General features: G+C 42.5%; 1 protein-coding gene across 1 annotated transcript; it reads left to right on the top strand.

The window, feature by feature from the left end:
- On the top strand, window positions 1–27,422 carry LOC118213596 (G patch domain-containing protein 8-like). Its single transcript, XM_035392574.1, has 4 exons — window positions 1–306; window positions 17,996–18,124; window positions 22,080–22,210; window positions 23,348–27,422. Exons 1-4 carry the CDS (start codon window positions 70–72, stop codon window positions 26,448–26,450), a joined length of 3,600 nt encoding a protein of 1,199 aa, XP_035248465.1. The 5' UTR covers window positions 1–69; the 3' UTR covers window positions 26,451–27,422.
- Window positions 27,423–27,703: the final 281 nt, after the last annotated feature.

The following is a 27,703-nucleotide window of genomic DNA, read 5'->3' as shown; positions in this document are numbered from 1 at the left end:
CCCCCCCTCTCTCTCTCTCTCGCTCACTTACTGTTTCTCCCCCTCTCTCTCGCTCGCACTCTCTCTCACATGCGCGCTCTCTCTGTCTCTCGCTCTCTTGCACTCTCTCTCTCTCTGTCTTTCTCTCTCTCTCTCCGGCTGGACCGTATGCACCTCTGTCCCTGGGAACCGGCTCGCTCGCTCGCTCGCTCGCTCATGGCTTGCTACTACATCGTCATCAGCTCCGCGCACCTCAGCAACGGTCACTTTCGGAACGTCAAGGGAGTTTTCCGCGGCCCCCTGGGAAAGAACGGGAACAGGAACTTGGTAACTAAGCCTTTAAACGCATTCCGCTCCTCGTTGCATGAAACTCGCCGTGTTCTTCGGGACAACTTCAGGACAAAGGCATGGGGGTGTGTGCCACCCGTGGTCTGCTGTGTACATGTGCAAGCTTAAGTAGCTTTCATTATTATTATTATTATTATTATTATCATTATCATTATTATTATCATTATCATTATCATTATCTATTATTGTTATTATTATTAATGGTGGTAGTAAGGGGAAATTTTACTGTGGAAAAGCATTGGAAACATTCTGTTGAATGTACAGTAACAGATGGACAGGAAATTTGCACACAAGCCTGAATGATGTCCTGGAAGAGCACTGGTAGTTATTTTTGAGGTCCAACATCGTCTCTCTTCCTCTCCTCCAAAATGTGTAATCCTCTTAAATTTAGTGCCCTCTCAAAGATGAGAACATAGCAAATATGTTATAACAATTCAGTGTTCCAGTTTTATTAGCCCTACACAAAACAGTTGAGATTTTTCTTTGTTTTGCTATTTTTAGACCACAAAGATTAAAAGAAGGGTTGAGAAATGCTGAAAGAAACACATCAATGATGTTCCAGGGAGACCGTAGCTTTCCAAGATTTAAAGAGTGAGTAAAAATGGAAGCCCTACTGCATTAGTTATTACTGCAAGTGTCGTACTTAAATCATGAGCAGTGGGCTATCGTAACAGCAGTCTCCTCAGTGAGCAAGCTGGATTCAGAGTCCAGAAAGTGTGCTTGTTTCCGTGGTGAACGGGGTAACACAGTGTGAAACTGCCTGTTTCCATGGTGAACAAAGTAACACATTGGGAAAGTATGCCTGTTTCTGTGGTTAACAGGGTAACAGTGGGAAAGTGTGCTTGTTTCCATGGTGAACGTGGTAAAACAGTGGGAAAGTGCACCTGTTTCCATGGTGAACAAGGTAACACAGTGGGAACCTGTTTCCATGGTGAACGGGGTAACAGTAGGAAAGGGTGCCTGTTTCTGTGGTGAACATAGTAACACAGTGTGAGAAAGTGCACCTGTCTCCATGGTGAACAGGGTAACACAGTGAGAAAGTGCGCTGTTTCCATGATGAACAGGATAGCACAGTGTTTAAATGTGCCTGTGTTCGTGGAGAGCGGTGTGTACGTTGGCTGCTGTGGAAAACAGCCGCATCCAGAAGACAGGAAACAGAAGGAACGCCAGAGCGTTCCAGGAGCAGCGTTTCCCCGCCCGGTCCAAGGCCTCGACGCCGCCGCGCCACTCGATCTCTTTTCCTGCCAGCGACCCGGAATGATTTATTCCAGGATCACGGATTCTGTGAGCGGTGGGTAAGCGTTCCCTCCAGACGCCTCGCGCAGACCCTGTAAATATACGAGTCCTGTCGCGCTGCGGTAAACTGCAGCCGTAAGTCTGCTGACTTAAGACCGTGAGCCCTGCTGCTCAGCAGAACGTAACCTTTCGCAGGAGAGTGGCTTATCCTTTTATCGACGTAGCGCCATCTAAGGGTATTTCCGTACAGAGAACGTCTTTAGCCGTGCAGCGTTTGTGATGCTTGTTTGTACTTTCGAACGTTTCAGGGAAGCTGGGGCATCTGTATAATCATGGCTCTTTAATAGGTATTGTGGCGCAGATAGTGGGAGTGCGCCCCCTGGTGGTAATCCTTATGCTGCACTGGATCTGAACTTGTCTTAATGGTAGGGCCACCCTGCTTGTCTCCATCAGATATCCCGTGTGGACTTAAACTTGTATTTCAATTGTTATCCTCTAGGGGTCCCCGTAGGCATTGGAACAGCACAGTCAAGTAAATAACTGTACAATTCAGTGGCTAATTGCGTCGTTTATAAAAACAATTATTGACCGAATAACGGGAGAGGGAAAGCGAACCTGGAAGGAACGTCAAATGCTCACAATCGGATACGAGTGCGACGGCGTCTGCCTGGTGCGCTGCACGCGGACGGACTTATTCTGCACAACGTGCTAATTCCACAATGAATCATGCAAGTAGTATAACATTGGGCTGACTGTTCAAAACAGTCGATCTCGAACGAACGTCTGTGAACGACACTGAGAGGAATCATCCGTCAGCAGGGGAAACGACAGGCTCGGGGAACGGGTGGGTGTCATTCAAGATTTAACAAATCTTTAAATTCTTAAGGGCAAATGTTTCTACTGGAAAAAGGGGATAATCCCAAACAATGTGCATTTTTAAACAGGCATGTAATACATGGAGGGCCAATTCCATCAGCTAGACAGGAGCATATGCTGCAGACGACTGCTTTGCATAACTTCAAAATGAAATAACTGATCAAAACAACTGCCAACATATCTGTGGTATCGCAGACTAATCAACAGATGGGCTGGACAATCATGTTTAATATAGTTTATCTGTTTGTCAAAGAATATCCATCATACCTGATTTGGCAGTTTTCCTTGACAATACCCTGTACTGCCGTGAAGCACTGCTCTGTCCTGGATGGATGGCTTCAGATATGCTTAGAGGATTTTTAAGGTTGCTTTTTAAATATGTGACCGCATTTGTGTCAGACAGTGTGAGTTATATGTATGTTAAAAGCGTATAACCGGTGTATTTAACCAGCAATGCATCGGCAAGTACTGTTTGGGTAAGTAATTTGCCTGAGGTTGGCAAGCTTGTGGTCCCTGTGAGGGATGTTTTTAAGCACTGTCTGGGAGCCAGACTGAGCACAGCAACAGTGCGGTTGCACATCCAGGCTCTTCACTGCTAATTAAACTGAACCTTGTAAAACCAGACGAGGCGGTTTGGTATTCCTCTGCGAAGTACCGCTCTGCACGGTTCAGATTTGGCCCGTTTTATCCCAGACATTTAAGTGTAAATGGAAACAGACATCACGCCCGGCATCGCTGTGCTGACAGAGCTCGTGGCATCGTTGAGGAATTAGAGTCTGGAGACGCAGCTCTCATTAATCACGGCAAATGGCTGGGAGAGTCTGGCAGACATCATCCAACACTTTAAAAGTCAGGACAAAGTAATGAACCGCCGCGAAGAAACATTCAGCGCAGTTGCAGAAAACCTCAGGACGTGTACAACTCTGATCGACTGGAAAATAGACCAGGTCACGTCGGGATTTTTGATCCTCATGCATCATTTCTTAAATATATCTCTGTAGCGAGCTATTGTACTATTAATAATATTTATTTAAGGAACTGTCCCTGGCCAAGTTAAATGTTATAAAACTGTTCTCATTTTATTGGGAGTATTTCTTTGGATTGCTTAAAAAAAAAAATAATAATAAAAAATATAAATAATAATAATAACCAGCACCCCTGTGCAACATTTTGAAATGCTGCTGCCTGTCTGTGGTCCTAAATAACCGTACTTAGTTGCTTATCAGTGAAATAATTGTACTGAGTTGAGGGCTGCTTATAAGCATAGCAGTCAATCATTGTGGTTAATTAGTGGCAAATACTTTATCAGCACTGATGGTTGGGGTGGTGCAACCTGGATGATGTTTTGATATGTGGCCTGATAATAAGGCTGCTGACATCTTGTTAGTGGAAGACTGAAGTACATGAGATAAAACAGGCGGAGACAAACCTGTGGCTGTGCGCATAGTCCACTGAGTCTGTCTGGAGATAAGCGCTGCTCCGCCATTCCTCTCCTGTCCTGTTCCAGATTATAACTGCATTTATATTGATTTACTCACACGGTTGCCACATTTTTTAATGGTTGTCTGGGTTGTGTCTTGAAAAAGAGGCTCTATCGCCTCCCTGATGATGGAGGACAGAAATGCATACAAAATGAAAACATGATTATGTTCTGTTATAAATTACATGGCAAAAGTGAATTATGACATCATGGCAAATTTTCTGATATGTGTGGAAAACAACTCATGTGTCAAGAAGGTCCTGGGTTCAGATCCAGCATGGAATTAGCATGTTCGCCTCCTGTCTGTGTGGGTTTCCTCTGGGTACTCTGGATTCCTTCCACAGTCCAAAGACATGCAGGTAGGTTAACTGGAGACTCAAAATTGCCCATAGTTGTGAATGGTGTGTGTGCCCTGTGATAGATTGGCGGTCTGTCCAGGATGTATTCTTGCCTCTCGCCCAATGCACGCTGGGGTAGGCTCCAGCACCCCCCTTGACCCTGCCCAGGATAAGCGGGTATAGATAATGGATGGATATACAGTATATATACACACAATATATATCACACAAAAAATGATATGATCATATTATGATATGAACCTTGCTCTTGCTATGTTCAAATTACTTTTTGAGGGACCCCTCGAATCAGTAAGCTTCACCGACTGACATCCATATGATATAGCCCTGCGCTCAGCAGTGCTTTGGGTGGTTTACATACATCAGCTGCCCTGCCAGATGCATACATTAGCGCCCCTGCGTAGCTCCTGCTGCCGGGAGCCACATTCTCCCTGCGCTCTCCCTGCATTCTCCCGCTCCCGTCCCTATAAATCTGTCCCGCGGCATTCCCGCTGCCACTGTCGGGAAACGGGGAAGAGAGCCAGCGACGTTCCACAGACAGTGCATGTGCGTTTCGGTCCTGCGCTCCGGTCCAGCGCTCCGGTCCTGCGCTCCGGTCCGGTCCTGTCCGCTGCGCACTCGCGGAGCAGAATCTGACCCGTCTGGGTAAGAGCGGGGTTCCGGGTGCGGCGCAGTCACTCCTGACCCGTTTCGTGGGAGAACGCTCCTGCAGTAATGGGAGTCATAAAGCCGACGCGATCGGCGGCTTCATTTCCCCGGGACTGACAGGACTGTCCTAATTGATTGTTTCATATAAAATGAGCTGCTGTAGGCTGCAGGCTGGCCCGCTTTCAGTGGCATGTTATGAATGTAGAGGCCTAAAGGTGCTGATGCAGAGCTGGTGGATGTGCATTTAGATTTTAATAACCGCACAGTTGTGTGTGTGTGTGTGTGTGTGTGCGTGTGTGAGTGTGTGTGTGTGTATGTGTGTGAGTGTGCATTTTGTGTGTGTGTGTGTGTGTGTGAGTGTCTGTGTGTTTAGTGTTTATGTGTGTGTATGCATGGGTGTCTGTGTTTGTGCGTGTGTGTGTGTGTGTGTGTGTGTGTATATGTGTATGCGCACAGACTAGGGAAAACACAGGAATATGAGCATGTAGAGGATACCATTTTTTTAAAACAACATGTTTAATATATAAAATGACTAATTTGAAATTATTACCCTTTTTCTGGCTCTGAGACAATTTGGACCCTTATAAATATTCAGATCCTGCCTGCTGTTCAGTGGGCCAGTTCATTCCCATAACGTTTCAGCTGAATTATTCTACTGAGTAAACCCATTATATGTGATTCACTGAACCACTGCAGTTCTGTTCTGTGGGACTGGAGGTGTGTAATAATAGCAAAATTGCTCAGTGTTATATACCTCCCTTTGGTATTTGTCTTGTGTGCTCGTCTGATTATCATGGAATATTGCACATCGTGCAATAAAGCCGTCACCCGGTTTATTGTATTGTTTATTGTGTTGTGTCTTTGCAACATCTGTCTTACTGTCTTCAGCTGTAAATTACTGAAACTGTTCAGCAAGCCTCGTTTTCCCCCTTCTTGGTTTGCGGACAGTGTACCAGAATCTCTGGCTATATGAAAGTTCAAAACGCGTGTTTAATGTAATGTCACCTCAGTGCCAGGAGTGAGTGTTACAGTTAATGTAATGTCACCCCAGAGACAGTGGTGAGTGTTATGGGGACTTGTAATGTCACCCCAAAACCAGGGGTGAGTGTTATAGGCCTCGAAATGTTACCCCAAAACCAGCGGCATGTTAACAGGCCTTGTGATGTCACTCCAGGGACAGCAGTTAGTGCTACGGCCTCCAGCGACTCTCCCTGCATCTCCATCCACAGCCAGGCCCTTCCCATCATCCCTAGCGTTTAGTTTTTCCTGTTAGAGATCAACGCGGTAAATAAGGAGACTGGGAACTCCGTCTGTAACCCAAGCAATTTTAATTTTACTCAGGCGGCTGCGCTGCCACTTCAGGAGAGGGACTATTTTGAAGTAAAAGAAACAGTCCAGGAAACTAATGGGTTAAACATTAAAACTCATTGAAATGTTCGGAAAAATATGGAAATACATTTCCCATCCTCCACCGTTTTTCTAAATGAGTTATTCTTGGTCAGAGGGCTGGAGCCTATCCCAGCATGAGCCTGCGAGAGGCGGAATTGCACCCTAGACGGGTCGAGAATCGATCACTGGGCGAAAATGCATTTTCAGAGAGATAAAGTAATAGTGGTATGAAGTACAGAGAGACACATCATTATTTCAGAACCTTATTATTTTTTTTAAGAAAGAAAGTCCTATTGAATTTTATCCAGTGGGTTAGATCAGAAGGATAGATGAAGATAAATCATAAAAATACTGAGAAATCATCGATACAGGGGATCCATCCGCTTTATCAATGCAAAGATTTGTTCATTAAATATCCGTTTATCCTATTTTGAAGGAGATGCTGTCTGTTTGCAATTTCCAGGGTTGTGTCTCTCTTTTTAAAATTATTTTTACAGTCACTGATTCGATTTTAAACCAAGGCAACAAATGTGCAGCTATATTAATGCCAGTCAATAACCATGACAACCACACCCCTGCATGCCAAGAACAGCTAATACCCCTTCAGAAAGGGGAGGTTTTGGAACCAGACAGCCAGCAATCCCATGGTGCTTTGCTCTGCTGCGGGCACAAACAAAAAACAAATAAGCATATTTGAAACGGTGATCAAAAGAGAAATACTGGAGAGATATTACTTTTTTCCCACGGAGGTTCCCTTTAAAATCAAATTGCAATTCCCTGATTTAAAACACTAGATATCATCTAGTTGGCGGCCAGGGTTACCTGAGAAGTTAATAAGAAGAAATGTCTTAGAACACAGCAGGAGCTGCTAAACTGTCTCTCAGATTTACTGCTAAATCTATTTTATGGAGGCAGCTGAGTACCTCATCTTATTATGGCCCCACAGAAGTTTGAAATGAGCCTGTGGTTATTTAACACAGCCATATTATTTAATCTAAACTTGACTTTGCGGATTCAAAGACAGAATAGATCTCGTAGCTAAAGAGCTACCGTATTTATAATGACTAGAGCGTCTGGGAAAATAGTTCCCATTTCCTCGTTTGAACGTCCAGTAAGAATAATATCTAAAAGGGCGTGTTGAGCATTTCATGTGATACATTGTCTTTATGAGACCATTTGATGATAGAAAACTTTGTAACAGCAGTTTTCTGATATATTGTAGTCACACCATGCCATGGATGAGATATCTGAGTTTATTATTATAAAGAAATGGCTAAGAAAATGGCTAACATTAGACAAAAACTTCTCACAATCCTCAAAACTACCCTTCACAAAACTACCAGTTTAATGGGGCACGACTCAAATTATGATGAGAACATTCGGATGTGAGTTGGGAAAGATACTTAGATATGCTCTAGCATCTTTAGCTGCATTGTCGAAAGCGAATAAGAGATGGGAAAAGTTTCCAGAGCTTGCAGTAAACTTGTAGTTTAGCCTCCTTGCAGTTATGCTGAGCGATTCTGCATTCGTATGAGTGAGCCCGAACCTGCACATGGCAGTCAACTCGGTTTCAGATTTAAAAGAGTTTAACAGAGACAGAGTTGTCAAGGGTAGACAGGCATACTGTACCTTGTTGAATCATTTATGCAGTCCTGAGTATGCAGTGACAGGGGGAGATGGGCAGGATGAGGAGGAGTGAGTTATGGCAGGTTTTTCTGCTGTGGATAAGCTACAGATGTGAGAGCAAACAGTCTAGGCGTTGGTTATATACAGTGATGGTGATCTGTCCATCAAACGTAAAAACACAGATAATAATGAGCACAAATATCTTTGTCAAACTGTTAAAATTTAGGTTAAAGGTCAGGGGTGTAGAGGGATGCGGCCAAAATGATTAGGATGATTCCTGGGGCCCTCAAAAAGAAAACCTGTGCTGTAATTCTGGAGGATGGGGTGGCCTGGGGTGGTGGGGCCCAATGTGAGATCTTTTCAGGGGGTCCAAAATCCACTCTTCTAACGCCTACTGAGGATTGATCTATCCTCCAAATGCCACATTATGTCAAATTCCATAAGCATTTAGAGATGTTAATTCAGGCCTGTTCACCAACAGCTGTGCTTTTGTTTTTTGTTATAGACTGTTTCAAATGAGTCTTTTAGAAAGAGATTACATCATTAATTGATTAATATAGACCAACAGCTGTAATTAGCCTGAATTCTGAAAACGTGGAATTCTGGTCAGTAAAACATAAGTGTTTATGGATAATAAAGGTTTAAAAAACAATGCTAGTGATAATGAACTGAACCTGGATTGTGTTCAGATCTGTTCCTTCCTGAACACAATCAAATACAAAATGATGGGTGCATGTAAAAGCGCGTTCAGGAACCTTGATTGGATTGAATTGGAGCTAGCACAGAGAGTACGGAAACATGGTTCCCATTCCTAATGATATGTTTCTTCTTACCATGGTACTGATGAACATCCCTGTTCAAAAACACATTGTCTTCAGTGCCAACTTCTTTTATTTAATTACGCTACCCTCACTTTGCTCTGCACCCAGTATTTAGTGTTACCGGAAGAATGACGGTGTACCAGTATCCTTGGTTACTGTAAGAGGCTTAATCAAATTTACTGGCTACTTTGCTTAAAGCGCTGGAGATTTAATTAAGCCGTTTGAAGTGCTTGTCAAATGAAGTTCATTAAAGTGTGTTCTGTGTCCGCCTAAGGGAGTACTTGCTTGATAGTTTAAAGTCATTATTCAGCCTTGGGTGACTTAACGCCGTGGTCTACATGAACACCAGGGTGCCGCACGCTTACGCCCCCCACCCTGAGGCCTCACCTTATTGTTTGCCTTGAATTCTGAGTCATTACGGAGTCAATGGGTCGGCAAAACCCGGAGAGCGAGGAGAAAGAACGAGCTTATATAACCTGACGTTAATATTTTATAGGACAGACCGGATTACTGAAGGATCAAGCGAACTTATTTATTGGGGTTTCTTCTGCAGTGTGCTACAGGTCACAGCTGTGGAGCAGTGAAAATATCTTTCCCCTCTCTTCAATTCTATTTAATGATTCAGTGCATCCACAGTTTAATAATGGATGCGCTCCCTGTACACGGTAAAATGTTCAGCGTGCAGTCAACTCTTACAGAGTACATGTAGTCTTACCCTGGTCCCTATTGGACTCATACACTATATGACCAAAAGTATCTGGGCATCCCTTGGTCTGGGGCTGCTTTTCATGGTTTGGGCTAGGCCCCGTACTGTAGTTCCAGTGAAGGCAAATATTGATGCAATTACATTCTAGATGATTCTGTGCTTCCCCAGTGGTTTGCGGAAGGCTTTTTGCTGTTTCAACATGACAATGCTCCAGGGCACACAGTAAGGTCCATATGAAAATGGTTTTGTCGAAAACAGTGTGAAAGAGCTTGACTGACCTGCCCAGAGCCCTGACCTCAACCCCATCCAACACCTTTGGGATCAATTGGAAAGCCAACTGCGAGCCAGGCCCGATTGCCCAATCAGTGTCCGACCTCACTAATGCTCTTTTGGCCGAATGGAAACAAATCCCTGCGTCCAAAGCTCCAACATCTACGATAAAGCCTTCCCAGGTTGTTATACTGTAGCAGCAAAGGGCAGACCAACTCCATCACCAATGCCTATAATTTTGGACGAGATGTTAGATGTCAGGTGTACACATACTTTTGGCCATGTAGTGTGTCTTCTCTGTTTGAGTTTAATTAACAAGGGACATTTCACTGTGTATTCCTGTGCATAAGGCGTGTTGAATACTTTAGTTTTCTTTCTGGCTTTAAACGTTGTCCTCAGACTGCTGAACATCGAGAGCTTCAGGGAATGTAAATGTCCTCATCACAGACTTACAATATATGGAGAATAAATGCATGTGTGTGTGTATGTGTGTGCATGTGTGCGTTCAAGCATGGGTGTGTATGTGTTCATGCGTGCTTTTCTGTGAGTTTGCATGTATGTATGAGTGTGTGTGTGCACGTGTGTGTATGTGTGTGTGTGCGTTCAAGCATGGGTGTGTATGTGTGCATGCATGCTTTTGTGTGAGTTTGCATGTATGTATGAGTGTGTGTGCATGTGTGTGTGTGTGTGTGTGTGTGTGCACGTGTGTGTGTGTGTGTGTGTGTGTGTGTGTGCGTTCAAGCATGGGTGTGTATGTGTGCATGCATGCTTTTGTGTGAGTTTGCATGTATGTATGAGTGTGTGTGCATGTGAGTGTGTGTGCATGTGTGTGTGTGTGTGTGGGAGGGGGGTCATTCTGAACTGTAGCCTGCAGCTCGTCTCTGTAGGAGAGTGAATTAAAGGAATCTATGACATGCTTTACCTCACTCTAGTTAGGCCGTAACACAGATCTTCCTCTCTAATCCCCATAGCCACTTCAAAGAAGGCAATCTGCCGCAGCAACAACAGAGAGAAAGTTCTTCTTTGATTACTGTCTTTTTCTGAATCATGTTTTTGTAATGTATTCCCAGTGGGTTTGCACCAGAGCAGAGAGGGTCTGTTGAATAATATATTTCTAGAGTTCACACCTCATGTGCAATTCCTTTTTTAAGAACCAAAAACTTTTGTTTATATGGAACATGTCATAGATCTTATTGATGCTGCAAAATAATGAGGTCACTGTCAAATTCATCTGTCATTTTGACAGATGATGTGCATGTGTGTGTGTGTCCGTGTGCGTGTGTGTGTGTGTGCGCTATGCATGCGTGTGCATTTTTCTCACTTACACTACTGGTGGCTCGAGAGGATTAAGCTCAGAGCACTTGGTTCATTTTTTGATTTGATTTGGGGTATAGGCAAGAGCAGGGCTGGTTCTGGATCTAATATGGGTTGAAGGAAAGATCGGGGCTGAACAGGGGTTGATATTAGATAGCAGTAGTCAGGAATGTCTGTTTATGCACTTTCTTTCAAAAACACTTGCATATATAAAAATGAAAGCGTGAATTCATGGCATCATGTCACTCTTTACCACTTAAATTGTCAGTAATTGTGAACAGAGCTGAAAGTCCACACGTGATGTTATTAAAATGGGAGACTTAAAAACTTAAAGAATAAGGGCACATTACGCAGCAAAGCGGACAGTGATGTATTATGTCCTTTGACATGAGAAGAGATAGTCTCAAAGAGAAAGCAACAGGATATTGTTAATCTTACCTCGTTGTCCAGTATTTGGGCATGTTTTGTATTGTAGTTTTTTGAGATAAATATGGGGAGTAGTACGCTGATAATGTGTCAAGTTCATATACTGTATACAATCTCTTATATGTGAAAACCGCATACAGAAACTGGACAGCAATGCTACTCTCTTTAAGATATTTAATTGTTCAGAAGCAGCCTCTTGCAGCGGCTCCATAACGGACCGCGTCACGAGCGAATCAAAGCGCAGTCGCTCAGCACTCACCCACCGTGCAGGACCGAGGGAAGGTGGAGGCGTCTCCGTGGTACCCGCTACGCTGAAGAGGAATTTAATTTTCGAGAACAGGACCGTCTCCCCGAAGCTCCGCGGTTATCTGATCTCAGAAGAAGCTAGGCTAATTTTAGACAGGCAACCTGCCCCTTTGCCACAGTAATAAGTCTTCTCACCAATGTCTTTCTGTCACAGAATGATGAATGTACCCCGTTTAACTGTGGGTCCAGGGGGGGCGGGGCAGGAAGGCTCAATAAGGACAGCTGCTGATGCCAAAGCTCTGGGTTTGGAAATTGGGGGATTGATTCAAATCTGCTTGGTTTAGTAGAATATTGTACTGACTGCACACCCTTAAGAAAAAATCACATGTGATCAAAACCCACATATGTCCAAAAAGCAAATGTGAAAATTTGGCATGTGAACTATATATAAATGATCCCGCTTTTAAGATGAGAGCAGGAAGAGGTATATGCGATTTGTAGTCACACGTCTTGTTTTCACATGAAAATTGTAGTTCGAATTTGGAAAAAGTCGGTCACATGTCAAAATATGGATTTCTGTGTTCATGCCACACTGTCTGATTTCATGCCACACGTTTTGTTTTCAGGGACGTTTGCCAGTCAAATGTGAAAATGCTAAATTCACAGGTTAATATATGCAAGCACTGCTTACACAGACAGAAGGCATATTCAACTCATATTTTCCTAAATGCGGATTTGCATATTAATGCATAAGAAACCATTTCCTTCATGGTCATTTAGCTCATTTTGATTCTTGCTGAACAGGCCAATCAGTTTTTTCTGATTAAATAAAACAGACTTGCATTTAATTGTAAGTTTCAATTTCCGTGCAATAAATTGGAACTAATAACTATGACTTATTTGTCATGTGCTTTTGCCAATTTAAAAAAAGATCTTGAGAACTGTGTGAGCTGTGCAATATTTTTATATTTATCCTATTACTGTCCCAAACATTTTTCAGCTAGATTGCTTTTCAATGAAATGTAGTCTACCATTTTGCTGATACAGTATTTTTGCCTTAGACTTTTGCATAAGTAGCCACGGTAGCTTTTGGGCACTTTTTCAGTGAACAAGATAGCAGACACAATTTGTAACGGCAACGGAGCAGAAGAGCCTCACCTGAGGACACAAGCCCTCTGAGCAGATTTAAGGCTGTTTAAAGAGGTCTTTTCTATTAAAACTGACCTGTGGGACACGGCCGACGCCCAGCTCAAAACACTCTCTCTGACTACTTCAAAGGAAAGAGGTGGCCAACCTTAAGGGAGAAACTAGTTCTGCACAACCGTATCCTGGAGAAACTGTTGCTCTGTCCAGTCAGTGTCATATCCATGTTTTTCCTTCCTTTGGCTTGTGTGACTTTTTGTTGGATGGAACTTTTTGTGTGGAATAGTAAGCATTGGGCTATTGGGACATTCTCCTTCTACATTATCTATTGGGGTCGTGATCTTATAGGGTGTGATTTCACTCACAGCTGGGGTGTAGAATGTCTGTGCACACTTTGTATATAGAGATGTCGCGACGGGTAAATTGGGATCAACAGCATTTTATGGTCACCTTTATGAAATGCAAAAACTATCTCATCTCTGAAAATGCTTACATCAGGTTGGTTGAAGAGTTTTATCAAAATCGGACAATTTCTTTGTATAGTGTTTTTTGAAAAAGCTCACATATTTGTTAGTTGTGAATGGCCTAATAAGACAAATGAAATGTGTGTGCAGTGTTTGGATTGGACTTATGTTGAATAGGCTGCACTGCACGGGTGAATTTGACCGGTGACCTAATGGACGCTGGAATTGATCTTTGTAGTGAGCAGCACAAAGTGAGGGAGGCTGAGAATTCTCAGGTCATCCCGCATAATTAAATCACTTTAGAGACTTTAATCCTCTCTGCAATATGCTCGCTCTTATCTTTCAGCTATTCCATTTCTGAGAGTTCTTCCGAGGCTTGTTCTTGCTGTAGGCCATTTGATTGTTTTTCCTGATCAATCGGAGGGTAATTTACCAGAGCATGTAGCGAAGAAAGACCCCTGACACTGGGCTTCAAAGTCTCTTTCAGGCTGGCGCAGAATTAAGAGACAGTTCTTGGATTTGAGCAAGACGGCATCAAAGAATAATGGATGTTTGTAATATCAACCAAAAGAGGCATTTTACTTCTTGGACCTAATTATATCTGGATAGCTCTAGGGAAATCCCAAAACTTAAAAAGATAAATAAAAAGATTTGGTGCCAGCCTTCTAACTGACAGCCCAACCAAACTGTTCTCCATGTAAAATTCTTCACTGCCTGGAAAACAGGCAGAGAGCTCATTCTATCTACTCAGTGAACAACTCTAGCAACACCATCTAGTGGACAAACCAGGATCTATAACAAAATATCATACAGACTGAGACCAAAAGCTTTGGAGATTTAATTCTCCTAACTGTAAGAAATAGCCAATACCATTTTTCTACCTGAATAATTGTGAATAGGTGTTAAAATTAATTTGAGGAGTTCAGCTCCATACTTCTCGTCAGACACAGAGAAATTATGTTTTATGATGCGCAGTTAAATATTCCCATAGAACTGCGGCTCAGAAGCCTCTGAGGCCGTTTGGCTGTAGTTCACATTTATTTTGCCATAATTACCTGAACCACAGCTGGTCCAAATCTGAGCCATCCTTTTAAAATGACCAACTGACATGCAAATTACTGTTCATTTCTGTCAGGTACGCTAATTTCGCAAGTCGGTGCCATCTGACACAGTGTCAGCGACATCGGAGAGGGTTGGTGTCCAAAAATTCTTCTTCTCAGGTGATTGGAGAATAGTCACCCCACCTATCTTTGCACCACAAAAGTGAACTTTAAATCAGTCGCCTTTAAATCTACTTACTGCACGGCATGCAGTGAAGAAAGAAGCTATTTTGTCATCCTTATAAATAAACATCCGTTCCCTGTGTGGACAGGTCCAAATCCTGAGAGTCACCAGCTTACATCTGAATTCAGATGGAATTGCTGCCAAATTGAAGGAATATGAAAGAAAGTGTCTCCTGCAGCACAGTGTCCCCATCACTGCACTGGGGCATTGTTCAATCTGATGGAAAACACTGCCCACTGGCCCACTAACACCACTACTAGCAGCAACTTAGTTTTCCCAGGAGGTCTCCAAGCCCACACTAGCTTAGCTTCAGCTATCCAGCAGGAGCAAGGTGCATGGTGGTATGGCTGCAAGCTATTATCTGTACATTCTGACTCCTGTTCTTTCTCACACATCATTTAATATCAGCGTCAAGCAGACACCAACTGCTAGGTCCTGCAAAGATTGAATTCTGCTTGTAGAAATAAAGATTGTAACCCGGCAATTGGATTACCGCCCACCATCTTAAATGGCATAATACTTCACGAGTAAACGATGGAGACCAAGACTGACTCATCAGCAAGTCTGGCAGTGTCGGTAAGATAGCTCAACAAAAGCATTCACATAAAAAAGGCAAGTTACTGACTGTTCTGCACAGGGCCGGCCTGTGGCATAAACGCTCTATGCGGTTGTTTAGGGCTACAACCACTAGGGGGGGCCACACGACCACGAGGGGGGGCCACACGATCCAATGTTTATCTAAGGTAAATATTTTCGTGTTTACGTTATTCACCGTAACTATTGCGGGGCTAGCGGTATAAATTGAAAATGGAATGGCAACAGATCAGTTCATAACAATGTCATGTAGGAAGGAGTTTAGGACAGTATCTCACAGCACCCCCCTGCTCGACAGTGTCTCACAGCACCCCCCTTCCCCCCCCCCCCCCCCCCCACCGCGCTCGACAGAATCCAGCAACACACCCCCTCCCCACCGGGACAGACATGCCACCAAAATCCTAGGGCCGGCCCTGCTTCTGCATGTCTAATCAACAATACATATGTTTCACAAAAACTAAACCTTAAGCTGCACAAGTTGTGTATTAACTGGAGAGACCTGACGGCAGGTTTAAAAAAGTTTTAATAATAATTTTAGTCAGTGATTTTTTATGATCATTTCAGTCAGTGAATTTTTCCATTGCAGTTTTTCTGTTCTCTGACTGGCTAGCATGCTTGTCCTACATGACGACAGTCCTCTTCTTGAAAAACTCAATGATCACCAACTTGTTTAGGTAATCGGTCCTATTTACTTTGTAAAAAGGATTTTGAAGTGAATGCAGTAAACCTGCCTTTTCCTTCTAACTCTTTTGAAATTATTTACCTTAAATAAGCAGTCAGCTCATATTCATTGCAACCTTTTATTTCCAAGGGCTTTCTGCAAGGGCTGATTACCATTTATAAATACTTTATTACATTTTTTTAAAACCTTAACGTCATGGGTGTTAGTGGCTGATAATATTGCACAGCAAGGATGACATCTCTTTAGTTAGCCATTTTCCATTTAATGACTACTAAGCAAAGCCATTTTGACATGGAGGGGTTGCATGGGGAGTGTAAACATATGACTCCATGTGAAGCACTTATGAAATGTTTTGTATCTACACAAGCTTTACATCATAAACACTTATCAATGCTAAGCCCATGCTGCTTTCATTTATTATTTACATAATTCAAATATTTTTATTTTATGCAGATTACAGTACTTCAGTGCAATGATGTTAGAGATCAGATATTTTTTCAGACTTATTGTGTTGCCACATATTACACAGTATTCAAATTAGATATGTGTGCACTGTGGTACTGACCCCCCTTCTCCCTGGATGATTCCCCCCCCCCTCCCCCATGTGGTTACCCGGCAACACACATGCCACACATCCCAGCAGTTGACAGACAGCGGACAGATTAAGAGTTTGTTTCAAGAAATAACCTTCAATCCAGACGGAATACACAGTATTGGGGGGGTGGGGGGTCATGTCTAGATAATTAAAGATGTTCACAAACTTTCAGTGAATTTTATGTAAACTTGAAATTTGCCAGCTGAAATCTTTCAAAAGAAGCCTGAGGCAAGCTGCCAAACGTTGTTCCTTGAAAGTTTTTTTCTATTTTTGCATTGCATATTTCCAAAAGAAGTGTGTTCTAATGTAATGCTGCCTCCTTGTTTCACGGAGTGCTAAGTGAAGAGGAATTAGAGATAGCAGATGCCATTGTGAGAAGGAAATCGGTTCCTTTCTTACTAGCAGCTGTGTCTCATCAGTAATGTTTTCAAGATGCAAAGCATCAGCAGCTGCCACAAGCTTTTTAGAGGCAGTTTGTTTCCATTAAGGTGCCAAGTTTACAAAACTGTTTCAGAATTCACATTGTTCACATTCACATTTAATATCTCAACATAGATATTTTCAGGGTAAATTGCTATGAAACATCTGTGAAAGTTTCGCTGTGAAACATTTTGGTGAAGTACAGTTTATTTTGCAGCAGTTTGATACTTTGGTATTTTGGTACGCAGACCAACTTTTAGAAAATTTGTTTTTACAGATGTTTTGTTGAGATATACTGCTTCTTATTTCTATGTAGAGTACACAATGCGTTTGAATTTCAGAATTCTAAAGACAGTTGAGTCACAGCATCATTTTATGTCATACATAATCAGGGCATCACACATAGCTTTCAAAAATGAAAAGGTGGTGATGTCATTTGTCGACTCTCAACTAAAATGGAAAGCAGGCAGCGGAACTGACAGCAATAAAAGGTGATACTGGTGGTAATTAACAGGTACGTACTGTATAATACCATGGCCTGGGCTTATATGGACTCAGTAATGTAATCAAAGTGCATCCTGTGGAAGCCCAGAGGCAGGACACAGTTCAATTACAGTTCAGCACCATTAGTAGAGACACTGTCACAAAGACCCTTTTTGAAGGACAAGCCCTGAAAAAACCCATGTGTGACATCACTAAAAATGAGACGAAAGGGGCTCTTTTCTTCTTAAAATCATCATGTCTAAATTTATATTGTAAATATATTCACATTGATTACTCTGAATTAAATTACATTTTATTTCATTGAGCATCCCAGAGGGAGACCTTTTGGAGGTTGAATTTGTTTAAGAATGTTTGCCAAAACCAGTATAGCTAAATGAGATATTTAATTTGTTTCTTTCAGGGGGGAAACACAGTATGTTGTTTCATTTGTTTATTTTTGGGGGAAATCACAGTATGTTGTTTCACTTGTTTATTTTTGGGGGAAATCACAGTATGTTGTTTCATTTGTTTATTTTTGGGGGAAATCACAGTATTTTGTGGGTTACTTGCCGGTTGGTTTTGGTTAGTCTAATTCAGTTTTGCTTTTAGGATTATGCAGAGACACAGAAGACCGTGGTCAAAGCAACCAACTTCTACTGTGAGCTGTGTGACAAGCAATACTACAAGCATCAGCAGTATGACAACCACATCAACTCATACGACCACGCCCACAAACAGGTAACATTTACGCTTCTTTCTCTTTCCATTATTCAGCTTAATGCTTAATGAAAACAGGCATCGAGCAGTTTTCAAAGAACCGCATCAAAGTGACATCATTCTGACTATGCAGTACACTGCCTACCAAATGACTAAACTGGACACACACATCAATGGTAAAACCAAAACTATGTCTTATTTGTGTGATTCATGGCCTGCTTGATTAGATACTTTGTTTAGAAGAAAAAAATCTTTGGTCCCAAATCAAGCAATATTCACTTCACCCATATTCACACACACACACACGCATACACACACACACACAATCATCCTAGCTTGTACGGACAAATCATGTAAGTTACAGGCAGCTCTCTCACATTCATGCCCACCTTGCAGCACTTCCCTTCATAGCTAAATGTCCATTTAGTTAGAGCTGGAATACAGTAACAGCTAACAGATGCCTGCCACATGTTCTGCCTGGATGGATGATAAGGGCCAGCTCATTACAGAGTGCCTCAATCTGCCTGCACACAAAAGCTCCAGACCCTAAACCTACCTGCAGCACCCGGAATCTGGATTTAGAGGAGACGCCTACAAACCTGGCAACACTTTAACTCTGAATTCTACAAGCCGCTTGAGCTAATTTGTACTGAGAACCCAACCATTTTAAATGCAAGGGGCCTCTTTTATCAAACATGAGCCGAACGAATTTGCTCGTTAATCGTTCGTAAATGAATTTACGTGAACAGTGTGAGATTTATTAAAATTTTCGTGTCTCAGTTTGTTCATAGTATCTGAATGGATTTCAGGAGTGCTCTAAACTGTTCGTATTGTGCGTGTAAATGGAAAAAACACGGTTCCATTCCATCCATATGTCTTTTATTTTTATTAAAAAAGAGTAGCAAAATGTTTTGAGTAAATTATCTTTAATTATGACTTATTAAAGTCAAATGAATATTATCACAGCTGTAAATCACAATTGGATTCAACATTAAAACAGGTGATGCTTCATTTGCATAATCCTGATTGATCTAAAGCTGAATTACAATTGAATATAAATTCCATGAACACGTAAAACCAATGATCTAAATGTGCAGAAGTCATAGCTTAGGCCTTTATGGCCGTGGCTCTCCTTGCTTTATTAGAAGCTTTATTTATTAGAAATCAACATTTTCTTCTTTGCCTCCTCTTTCATCTCAAACCCTTTTAGTTTTGCCTGTTATGCGGAACTTCAGACACAGGCTTTACAGCTATATCTCGCCAGGCTTCAGTCTTGCCCTGACACTTCACTGCTCACACTACTGAATAAAACATGTTTTAGGCTTGTACTTCCATTAACAGCACTTAAGTGTCCACTTCAGAGAAGTTTTTTTTTGTTTGTCTTTTCTCGGCCATCTCTACAATGGAATTCCAAGCTCCTTATATGGTATTTTAGGGGTGTCAACTTATGCTAATCACAAGTTCTGTAAACGTGCTTTTCATTTATGATTGATTGGTATTCATCAACATATTAGAGCAACATATTAGTCCATTTACCATTTACCTGGTGGTACTCCTGAGGGAATATATACAGTACTGTATGATTGAACCTATAAAAAACATAGCCTACATATGATTAAATGTATACAGAGCATAGCCTACATATGATAAATCATATACAGAGCATAGCCTACATATGATTAAACATATACAGAGCATAGCCTACATATGATTAAACATATACAGAGCATAGCCTATATTTAATTAAATGTATACAGAGCATATCCTATATATAATTAAACTTATACAGAGCATAGACTATATATGATTAAACTTACACAGAGCATATATGTGATTAAACCTATATAGAGCATAGCTTATATTTAAACATGTATGGAGCATATATATGATTAAACTTATATGGCTCATTATATGTGATAAAATTTATACAGAGCATATATGTGGTTAAAGTTATAAAGAAAGAGTATATCATTAAATGTGTACAGTACATATAAAGTACTGGCACAAGTTATGGAAACACAGAATTTATGAACTAATTTTGATGATTAATGCAATATTTTGCAACAATATATCTTTTTGGCATAATAAATGTTATATGTAATAAATATAATGACATATAACAAAAGTATTGAAATAATTAGCATTTGTGTTAAACAAATAATAATCATTACATCTTCCTATATGTATTAGTTCATACCTATATAATAGAGCAGTGTATCTTACTGTTGGAAATTTTGTAATTAGTTTGAACATGTATTTCTTTGTCTAGTATTTGTCTACATAAGAGGATAATATTTTTAAAAACATTTCTTGCATACTTTATTTAAAATTACTAATGGTCATATAATATTCTTACCACATGTGGTCAAGAAGATATCTATTTCAAATACATTTTTACAGATGAAAATGGCTCCAAGAAACAACAACTGAAGAAACATAAAAAGTTTTAAGAGTACTAAACTTCTTCTTTAAAGCACTGCTTTCATAATTTGTGCCAGTGCTGTATACGATTAATCTTATACAGAAGGTATAATATATGATTAAATGTATACTGAATATATACATATTTTTAAACTTAAACAGAATATTTAATATGGGATTAAGCTTTTACCGAGTGCATGTATAGCAGCTCTCTCTCTCTCTGCTCCTGTATCTGGTGTGCTGTCCCTTCAGCACCTCAAGTGTTTCAGTGGCCTGGGTGAACTGCAGGACCATGGACAGCATCAGCCAGCTCACAGGCAGGAGAAAACCTGTACCAATACCAATGCCAATCAGGGCAGCTCATATCAATGGCCTAATTATCGGGTGCCATAAAAGGCCCAGGGCTCAGGTCCAGAGAATAGACTCTGTTCGTCATGTGCCATTTGTGCGAGTTTTGGTTTGGTCGTTTATGTTGCTCTTTTAGTTCCTTTTCCCATAATCCCACATCTTGTGTGGTGTTCTGTGGAGAGGTGGACAGCCAATCACCTTTCCTGAATTTATCTGGTCTCTTTACTACATGTCACAGAGACCAGTCCCAGCACTATGCCACAATGTGTGCATGTGAGTTACACAGAGCATATACGGTCAAAGTATCGTAGAGTGCAAGGAGAAAATGTTTAACCCATGTGCGCCATTTTAAAAAAGTGTTTGAAGAGCCCAGAACTAGAAAAATTCACAATGCAAAATCACTGCATGACTAACATTGTTTTGTCATTAGTGGTAGGAACTTCACATTGACACTACCAAAGCAGACCAGGGCACAGTAATATGTTTTATACATCTGATTAATACTTTCTTTCTTCACAATAATCAATGGACCACAGGAACATCTTTGCTGGACTGCGTTTGGATCCCGGAGGTCCAGTTAAATATTCTAGCCCTGGGCACATGTCTCTTTAATTGCATTTATATGCAGCTGTGAGGTCCAGTTAAAATGCTAAGTATTTATGCTGAACTACTACAAAGCCTCAGTTTTGTGTATCAGGCAAATTATATTATTACACATTCTCTACGCCGCCTGCTGGGTTAGTATTCATCTGAAAAATACCTGGTTCTTGACTGAGAGATAATGAAACAGCACCCTTATGGAAGCTGTAATAATGGTGCAAAATTATTATAAAATATATTATCATTACATATCAAAACCTCCTCTTACTTGTATTATTCTTATGGTGTATTTCATAAAAAAGTCCTATTAATTAACCATAAAATACTCTTTATGTATTATACGCTAATACAGCATTATTAAAACTGCAACCATTGAAAAACATGGCAGCTAAGTTTCCGATATTTTTTTGCATTGCATTAAAGAACACTTTAATGTAAAAAAGAGTAGTAAAATCTAATTCATGTTAGTAATAAATGTTAATGACATGAATTGATATCACATTAGCATTTTTGCTTTTATCTCTTAACTCAAATACTAGCCTTTATGTGATTTCACATGATAATAAGACTCTGATTGGGAGTATGATGGGATCTTATGTTTTCTCAGAGGTTAAAAGACCTGAAACAGCGGGAATTTGCGAGGAACGTTGCATCCAAATCCTGGAAGGATGAGAGGAAGCAGGAGAGAGCTCTTCGCCGTTTACACCACCTGGCAGAACAGCGCAGGGAGATTCGATGGTGGGTGTGGTTCACTACTACACAACCATACACATGCTAAAAGATTACCGTACTGGTACATCACTGACACAACAATACAACCATGCACATGCTAAAACATGACCGTACTGATACATCACTGACGCAACAATACAACCATACACAAGCTAAAACATGACTATACTGATACTGTACATCACTTACCCAACAACACAACCATAGACATGTTAAACATGACCGTACTGATACAGAACTGACACTTACAGCATTGCTTTTTATGTGTAGCAATACGTATAAATGTATGTGTCAAGCGTAAAGAGTTCCTTCCTCTAGTTTCTAGACAAGTTAAGTTAAAAAAACTCATTTAGGAAAACATGAATTGTCACCCATTAATGTGACAATCTCTCAGTTTTGTGTACGGTAGGCACTTTCTGCCAACCCATAACTTGCCTCTTTGATATTATATTGATCATTTCAGTCATGAAAGTGCAAATGCATATTTCGGATATAGACCTATGCTTCGTATTGAAAAATACAGAAGATTTTTTGCACGTGAAGTTTGTTGCTAATTCTGTCTGAGTTGCTGTCACTGTGCCGCAATTACAAGCTGCATGTGAAACAAAATGTTGTGCGAAACCACCCAGCGCTAATCTATTAAAAAGAAAGGGAAGAAAGCCATCAAACTCACAGAAAGGGGCTTATTGCATCTACACTGGATGGCTAACAGTAAGTGTTTGTCTATTTGGTAAACAGCAGTTCTGCTGGGCAGGGTGCTGAGAGCATTTTTGTATCTGAGGTAAAATAATGCTGCTTGACACGCAATTACAAAACATAAACTTGTCCTTCTTTAAAGGGCAAAGCTGAAATATAGCATCAGAGACTCTTACTCAGTTGTGTGAGTAATGCTGTCATAGAACAGTGATTTCAGTGCTTTGCTCTCTGTGTTCTCTATAAATGGAAAGATCGATATATTGCATCAGCGACTCTCATTCTGTTGTGTGTGTAATTCTGTCATAAAACAGTGATTTTAGAGCTGTGCTCTGTGTGTTTTCCATAAAAGGAAAAGGCGATATATTGCATCGGAGACTCTTACTCTCTTGTGTGTGTAATTCTGTCATAGAACAGTGATTTTAGCTCTTTGTTCTCTGTGTTTTATAGCGCCCCAGGCAGTGGACCCATGTTCAAATCCACCACGGTCGCAGTCGAATGCAGTTTACGGGAAACGGGCCACGGAGGGAACACAGACAGGACCCGCCCCGCCGCGCCACTGGACACGGCTGCCCAGGATGATATCCCCAGTGCCCGTATGCCAGCCAAAAGCAGGCAGGCTTCGTGCCATACCAGCAGGGCCAAAAACCAAGCGTACCGAGAGAAAATAGCCTTCTCCTTTTCCATTCGGAAGAGGGCGTGCTTTAAGTTGGAGTCCTCAGCAGCCGTGTTCTCTGAGAGTTCGGAAGACAGACCCGCTGGGCTGTTCTGTGGACAGAGACTTAGAGAAGCACCTGCCAAGGCCAGTTTACCCAGTCTAAACAGTCCAACTAGTTCACCCACTCCAACCAGTTTACCCATTCCAACCAGTCCAATCAGTTTACCCAGTCCAACCAGTTTACCAAGCTCTGTTTACAGAGAGAATGTTTGCAGCTCTGACTCCCAGCCAGAGAAACCCACCCATGACAGGCTCAGTGCACAGAGTCAGGGGTCACCTGAGAGCCTAAGTGCACAGGGTCAGGGGTCACCTGAGAGCCTCAGTGCACAGGGTCAGGGGTCACCTGAGAACCTCAGTGCACAGGGTCAGGGGTCACCTGAGAGCCTCAGTGCACAGGGTCAGGGGTCACCTGAGAACCTCAGTGCACAGGGGTCACCTGATGGCATGGTGAGCAGCGACATTTCAGTGGCGGTTACTGACCTGCGTGCTCTGCTAATTTATTCTGAGGATGTGCTCGTCCCCTGTATCTCCAAATTACCCAGCTTTCCTTTCCACCTAAAGAGCACAAGTTTGCTTTTAGATATGGAAGAGTCACTGGAGCGTTTGAAAAGAGGTGCACTGGGAACGGCAGACCAGGTGGGAAGTACCTGCCCCGAAATGCTCAGAAGTTCCACAGATGGGGATGGGGACTTAGCGGGTGGTACTGATGTTCCCTCAGGAGTAGACTCCGCACAGTCAGTGGGAAAAGGGGAAAGCTTAGCGGTAAATGTCCGTCGTGAGTTCAGGAAGCCCAGCCATGCTTTCTGCTCTGTCCTGAGTAAAGATGGCGGTACTGTTCTCCAGTGGCCTGTGGAGATGCTGGCATACACCAGGACACAGCCCGCGCTGTCGTACAGCTGCAACCCTCTCCATTTCGACTTCAGAGCTGTGCGCAGTCCAGCAGGGACGGGGGACCATGGGGGTGGAGTGAGAGAGGCACGGCTCGTACCCACTACTACCGATACAGGTGTGGAACACCCAAGCCAGGAAGAGACTTTACACCCTAATAAGCACAGAGACCACGCCTCCCACAGCCAGGGAGAGCTTCTGAGAGCTCCTGTATGGAACATTCCAGACTGGGAAAATTCTCAGAGCCACCAGAATCCAGGTGAGCAGATGGAGGGGCACGATGGCTACATCACAAAAAGCTTTCTCAGAGTGAACAGGAAGAGGAAGTGTGGGGAGGACTGGAAAGAAGGCACCACCAGCAAGAGAGGTGTGGAGAAACTGGGGGGCAGAGAAAGGAGAGACCATAAAAGGCACAAAAAGAGGAGGAGGAGGAGGAGGAGAAGGACGGACAAGAATACAGCCAGGAGAGACGAGAGCAATGCTGAGGAACCCGATACGCTGCTGAAACAGGTAGAGTGCTGGGAGCCAGTCCTCCTGCATTTTAGAGGCAACACCTCTCTCCAAAATCAGTATGACAGCAGCAGCATAACTCCTGAAAATCAGAGTGAGACCAGCACAACTAATGATGATCAACATGAGAACAGCAGAACTGCTGAAGATCAGCATAAGAACAGCAGAACTCCTGAAGATCAGCATGAGAACAGCACATCTCCTGAAGATCAGCATGAGAACATCAGCAGAACTCCTGAAGATCAGCCTGAGAACATCAGCAGAACTCCTGAAGATCAGCATAAGAACAGCAGCAGAACTCCTGAAGATCAGCATGAGAGCAGCAGAACTCCGGAAGATCAGCTTGAGAGCAGCTGTGATGCATGGAGCTGGAGGCGGGAAGCAGATGGCTGCAGCAGGGGTGAAGCAGAGTTGGGTGCAGCGGTGGGGGGCTGTGAGGGGAATCTGCACCACCCATCACAGGAACAGCCGCTGGTCACAGGGTGTGGCTCTAATGACTGTGCTGGGCTTGACACAGAGATATCCTGCACCACCGACACATGGCACTACAGCCAGATCTCACACCAACGCTGCTCCACAAAGAGACAGCGGGGATCTCAGAGCGTGGAGGAGGAGGAGTGTGTCCTTCATCAGGAGAGGTGCTCAAACTGTAGTTCAGGTAGGCCAGGTAAGTCAGCCAATAGAAACTGCATTCAGGGCAGTGTGAGAGGCTGCTGTGAACTGAAGAGCAGGGGGAAAAGATTGAGACTCTGTCAGGACTCTGAGAAGGTGTTGGACCCTGAGGAACGTTCTGGAAATTTACTAGTAAATAGAGGTTCTGTGTTGCCTGAACAGGAAGTGGGTGAGACTCCAGTCTGTGAACACAGAAACAAAAGACTGAAAGGTCCTGAAGAAGTCACACGGCAGAACTCGAGCCACACGGGTGCAAGCCGTGAGAGATCACTTCTGCTTGACGCACAACGTTTGAGCAGCCAATCAGAGTGTGCGTGTCAGGAGGGGAGGCGGAGCCCAGAGAGCTCAGAGACGGCCAATGCTGGGAGGTATTTCCCCCCTGCCAATCCTGCGACGGGGCGTCCCCCCTCCAGCCCTGAGAAACGCAGGCTTGTGCTGCACCCACAGGCCTTCCCCAGGATCTCCCCCTCAGGGCCTCCCCCCCTGCGGTATCCCACACGCCCCCCCACGCCCATATCGCCCGCCTCCATCACCATCCACCACAGAGTACTAGAGCCCCCTCCTCTGCTCCTCCCCCACAGCTTGCCCCTCACCCGTTTGCCCCTCGGGACGGATATGTGCCCCTGTCTGTTCTTTTCCCCCGCCAGCCTGCAGCCTTTCAGTGTCTCCTTCCACCCGCTGCCCCTCCCGATGCCCCGCCCACTGCCCCGCCCAGTGATGATTTCAGCCCTCCAGCCTGTCGTTCCACTGCAGCCTCTGCTATAAGAACACTGTCACATGACTCAAACAAACTTTTTGCATGCTACAACATATTAAATGATTTTTTTTTTTTTAAGTGTTTTCGGTGCAAGACTAAAAGAATGAGGAGAGCTTCATTTTTGTTTCTCTCGAGAGAGCCTCTGTTTAATTGTTCGGCTTCTGTCAGAACTGAAATCTGCCCGAGTAGCTTTTTTTTTTTCTCATTTAACGTGAGCAGTCCTGCACAGACCATTTAACACAGGTTAATGGAGGCTGCAGTCTATGTGTATTTATGAAGGGTTGAGTGTTGCAGTATTTCACTGCTAAGACAGTGAAAGCGGCATTGTAGCTTTCATTAATGCACACTATATGCAGAATTAAATACAACATGAAAAAACAGGCTCAACTTGCATGGCCTACAGCTAATTAATGAAGAACGTGGCTGACAAATGGTTCAAGATTCATGGACTTTTTACAAGAGAGTGTAGGCGTATGTATCATTAAACCCTTTGAACATGGTGTGTCTTCGTCAGAGTTTGCCTGTTAAGACTACAAAAACAAAAGCACTTGCCAATGTGAAACAACCACAAAAAAGCAGAGTTTGTGACAACAGTCATGAGGATACAGATTAAATCATATATTTTTCATAAAGAATATAACAAACATGATTATGGGTTGCAAAATTAAAATATTATAATGTCATTATGATCTAATGAACAGTTATCTACAGTAATATATCACCATTGCTATCATCAGAGTAGAACCAGGTGGCCACATTATTTAATATTCACTATGCAATGCTCTGCCTATTTCATATACTGTACATAGAAAGATGTTAATGTTGTACATTACGATTTATCTAATACACTTGTAAGATTTATTCATGTTTTCAAGTTCATGTTTTTTTTTTTACGTGTAATGCACTCTGTATGTGTTGTTTACACAAACGGATCCAATGATGTTTTATAGCACAATTTCACTATGATAAAACTAATAAAGCAGAGTGCAAAATCTGACTTTTTTTCCTTTCCTGCAGAATTGTGCATCTGAAAGAGTCAAAAGCTCTGAGCAGTTCAAAAAACTTCTTCATGCCACCTGACTGGCTTTCATGAAATTTCCTGGCTTCAGCTTCTCCTTCACAAGCGACCCATACCTCTGCTCCTCGTTTGATTTTGAGCAGTGGAGCTGATGGACATGATGTCTTTTGGAGTCTCAGTCACTGTTAGAGGATGGCTAGCACCCTCTCTTCCTCAGAAACAGCAGGGTATACTACAGAAAGA

This window comes from Anguilla anguilla, chromosome 15, assembly GCF_013347855.1.
Source record: "Anguilla anguilla isolate fAngAng1 chromosome 15, fAngAng1.pri, whole genome shotgun sequence".
Taxonomy (NCBI): Eukaryota; Metazoa; Chordata; class Actinopteri; order Anguilliformes; family Anguillidae; genus Anguilla; species Anguilla anguilla.
The sequence above is the reverse complement of the archived record's forward strand: the minus strand, read 5'-3'. Positions and strand labels throughout refer to the sequence as shown.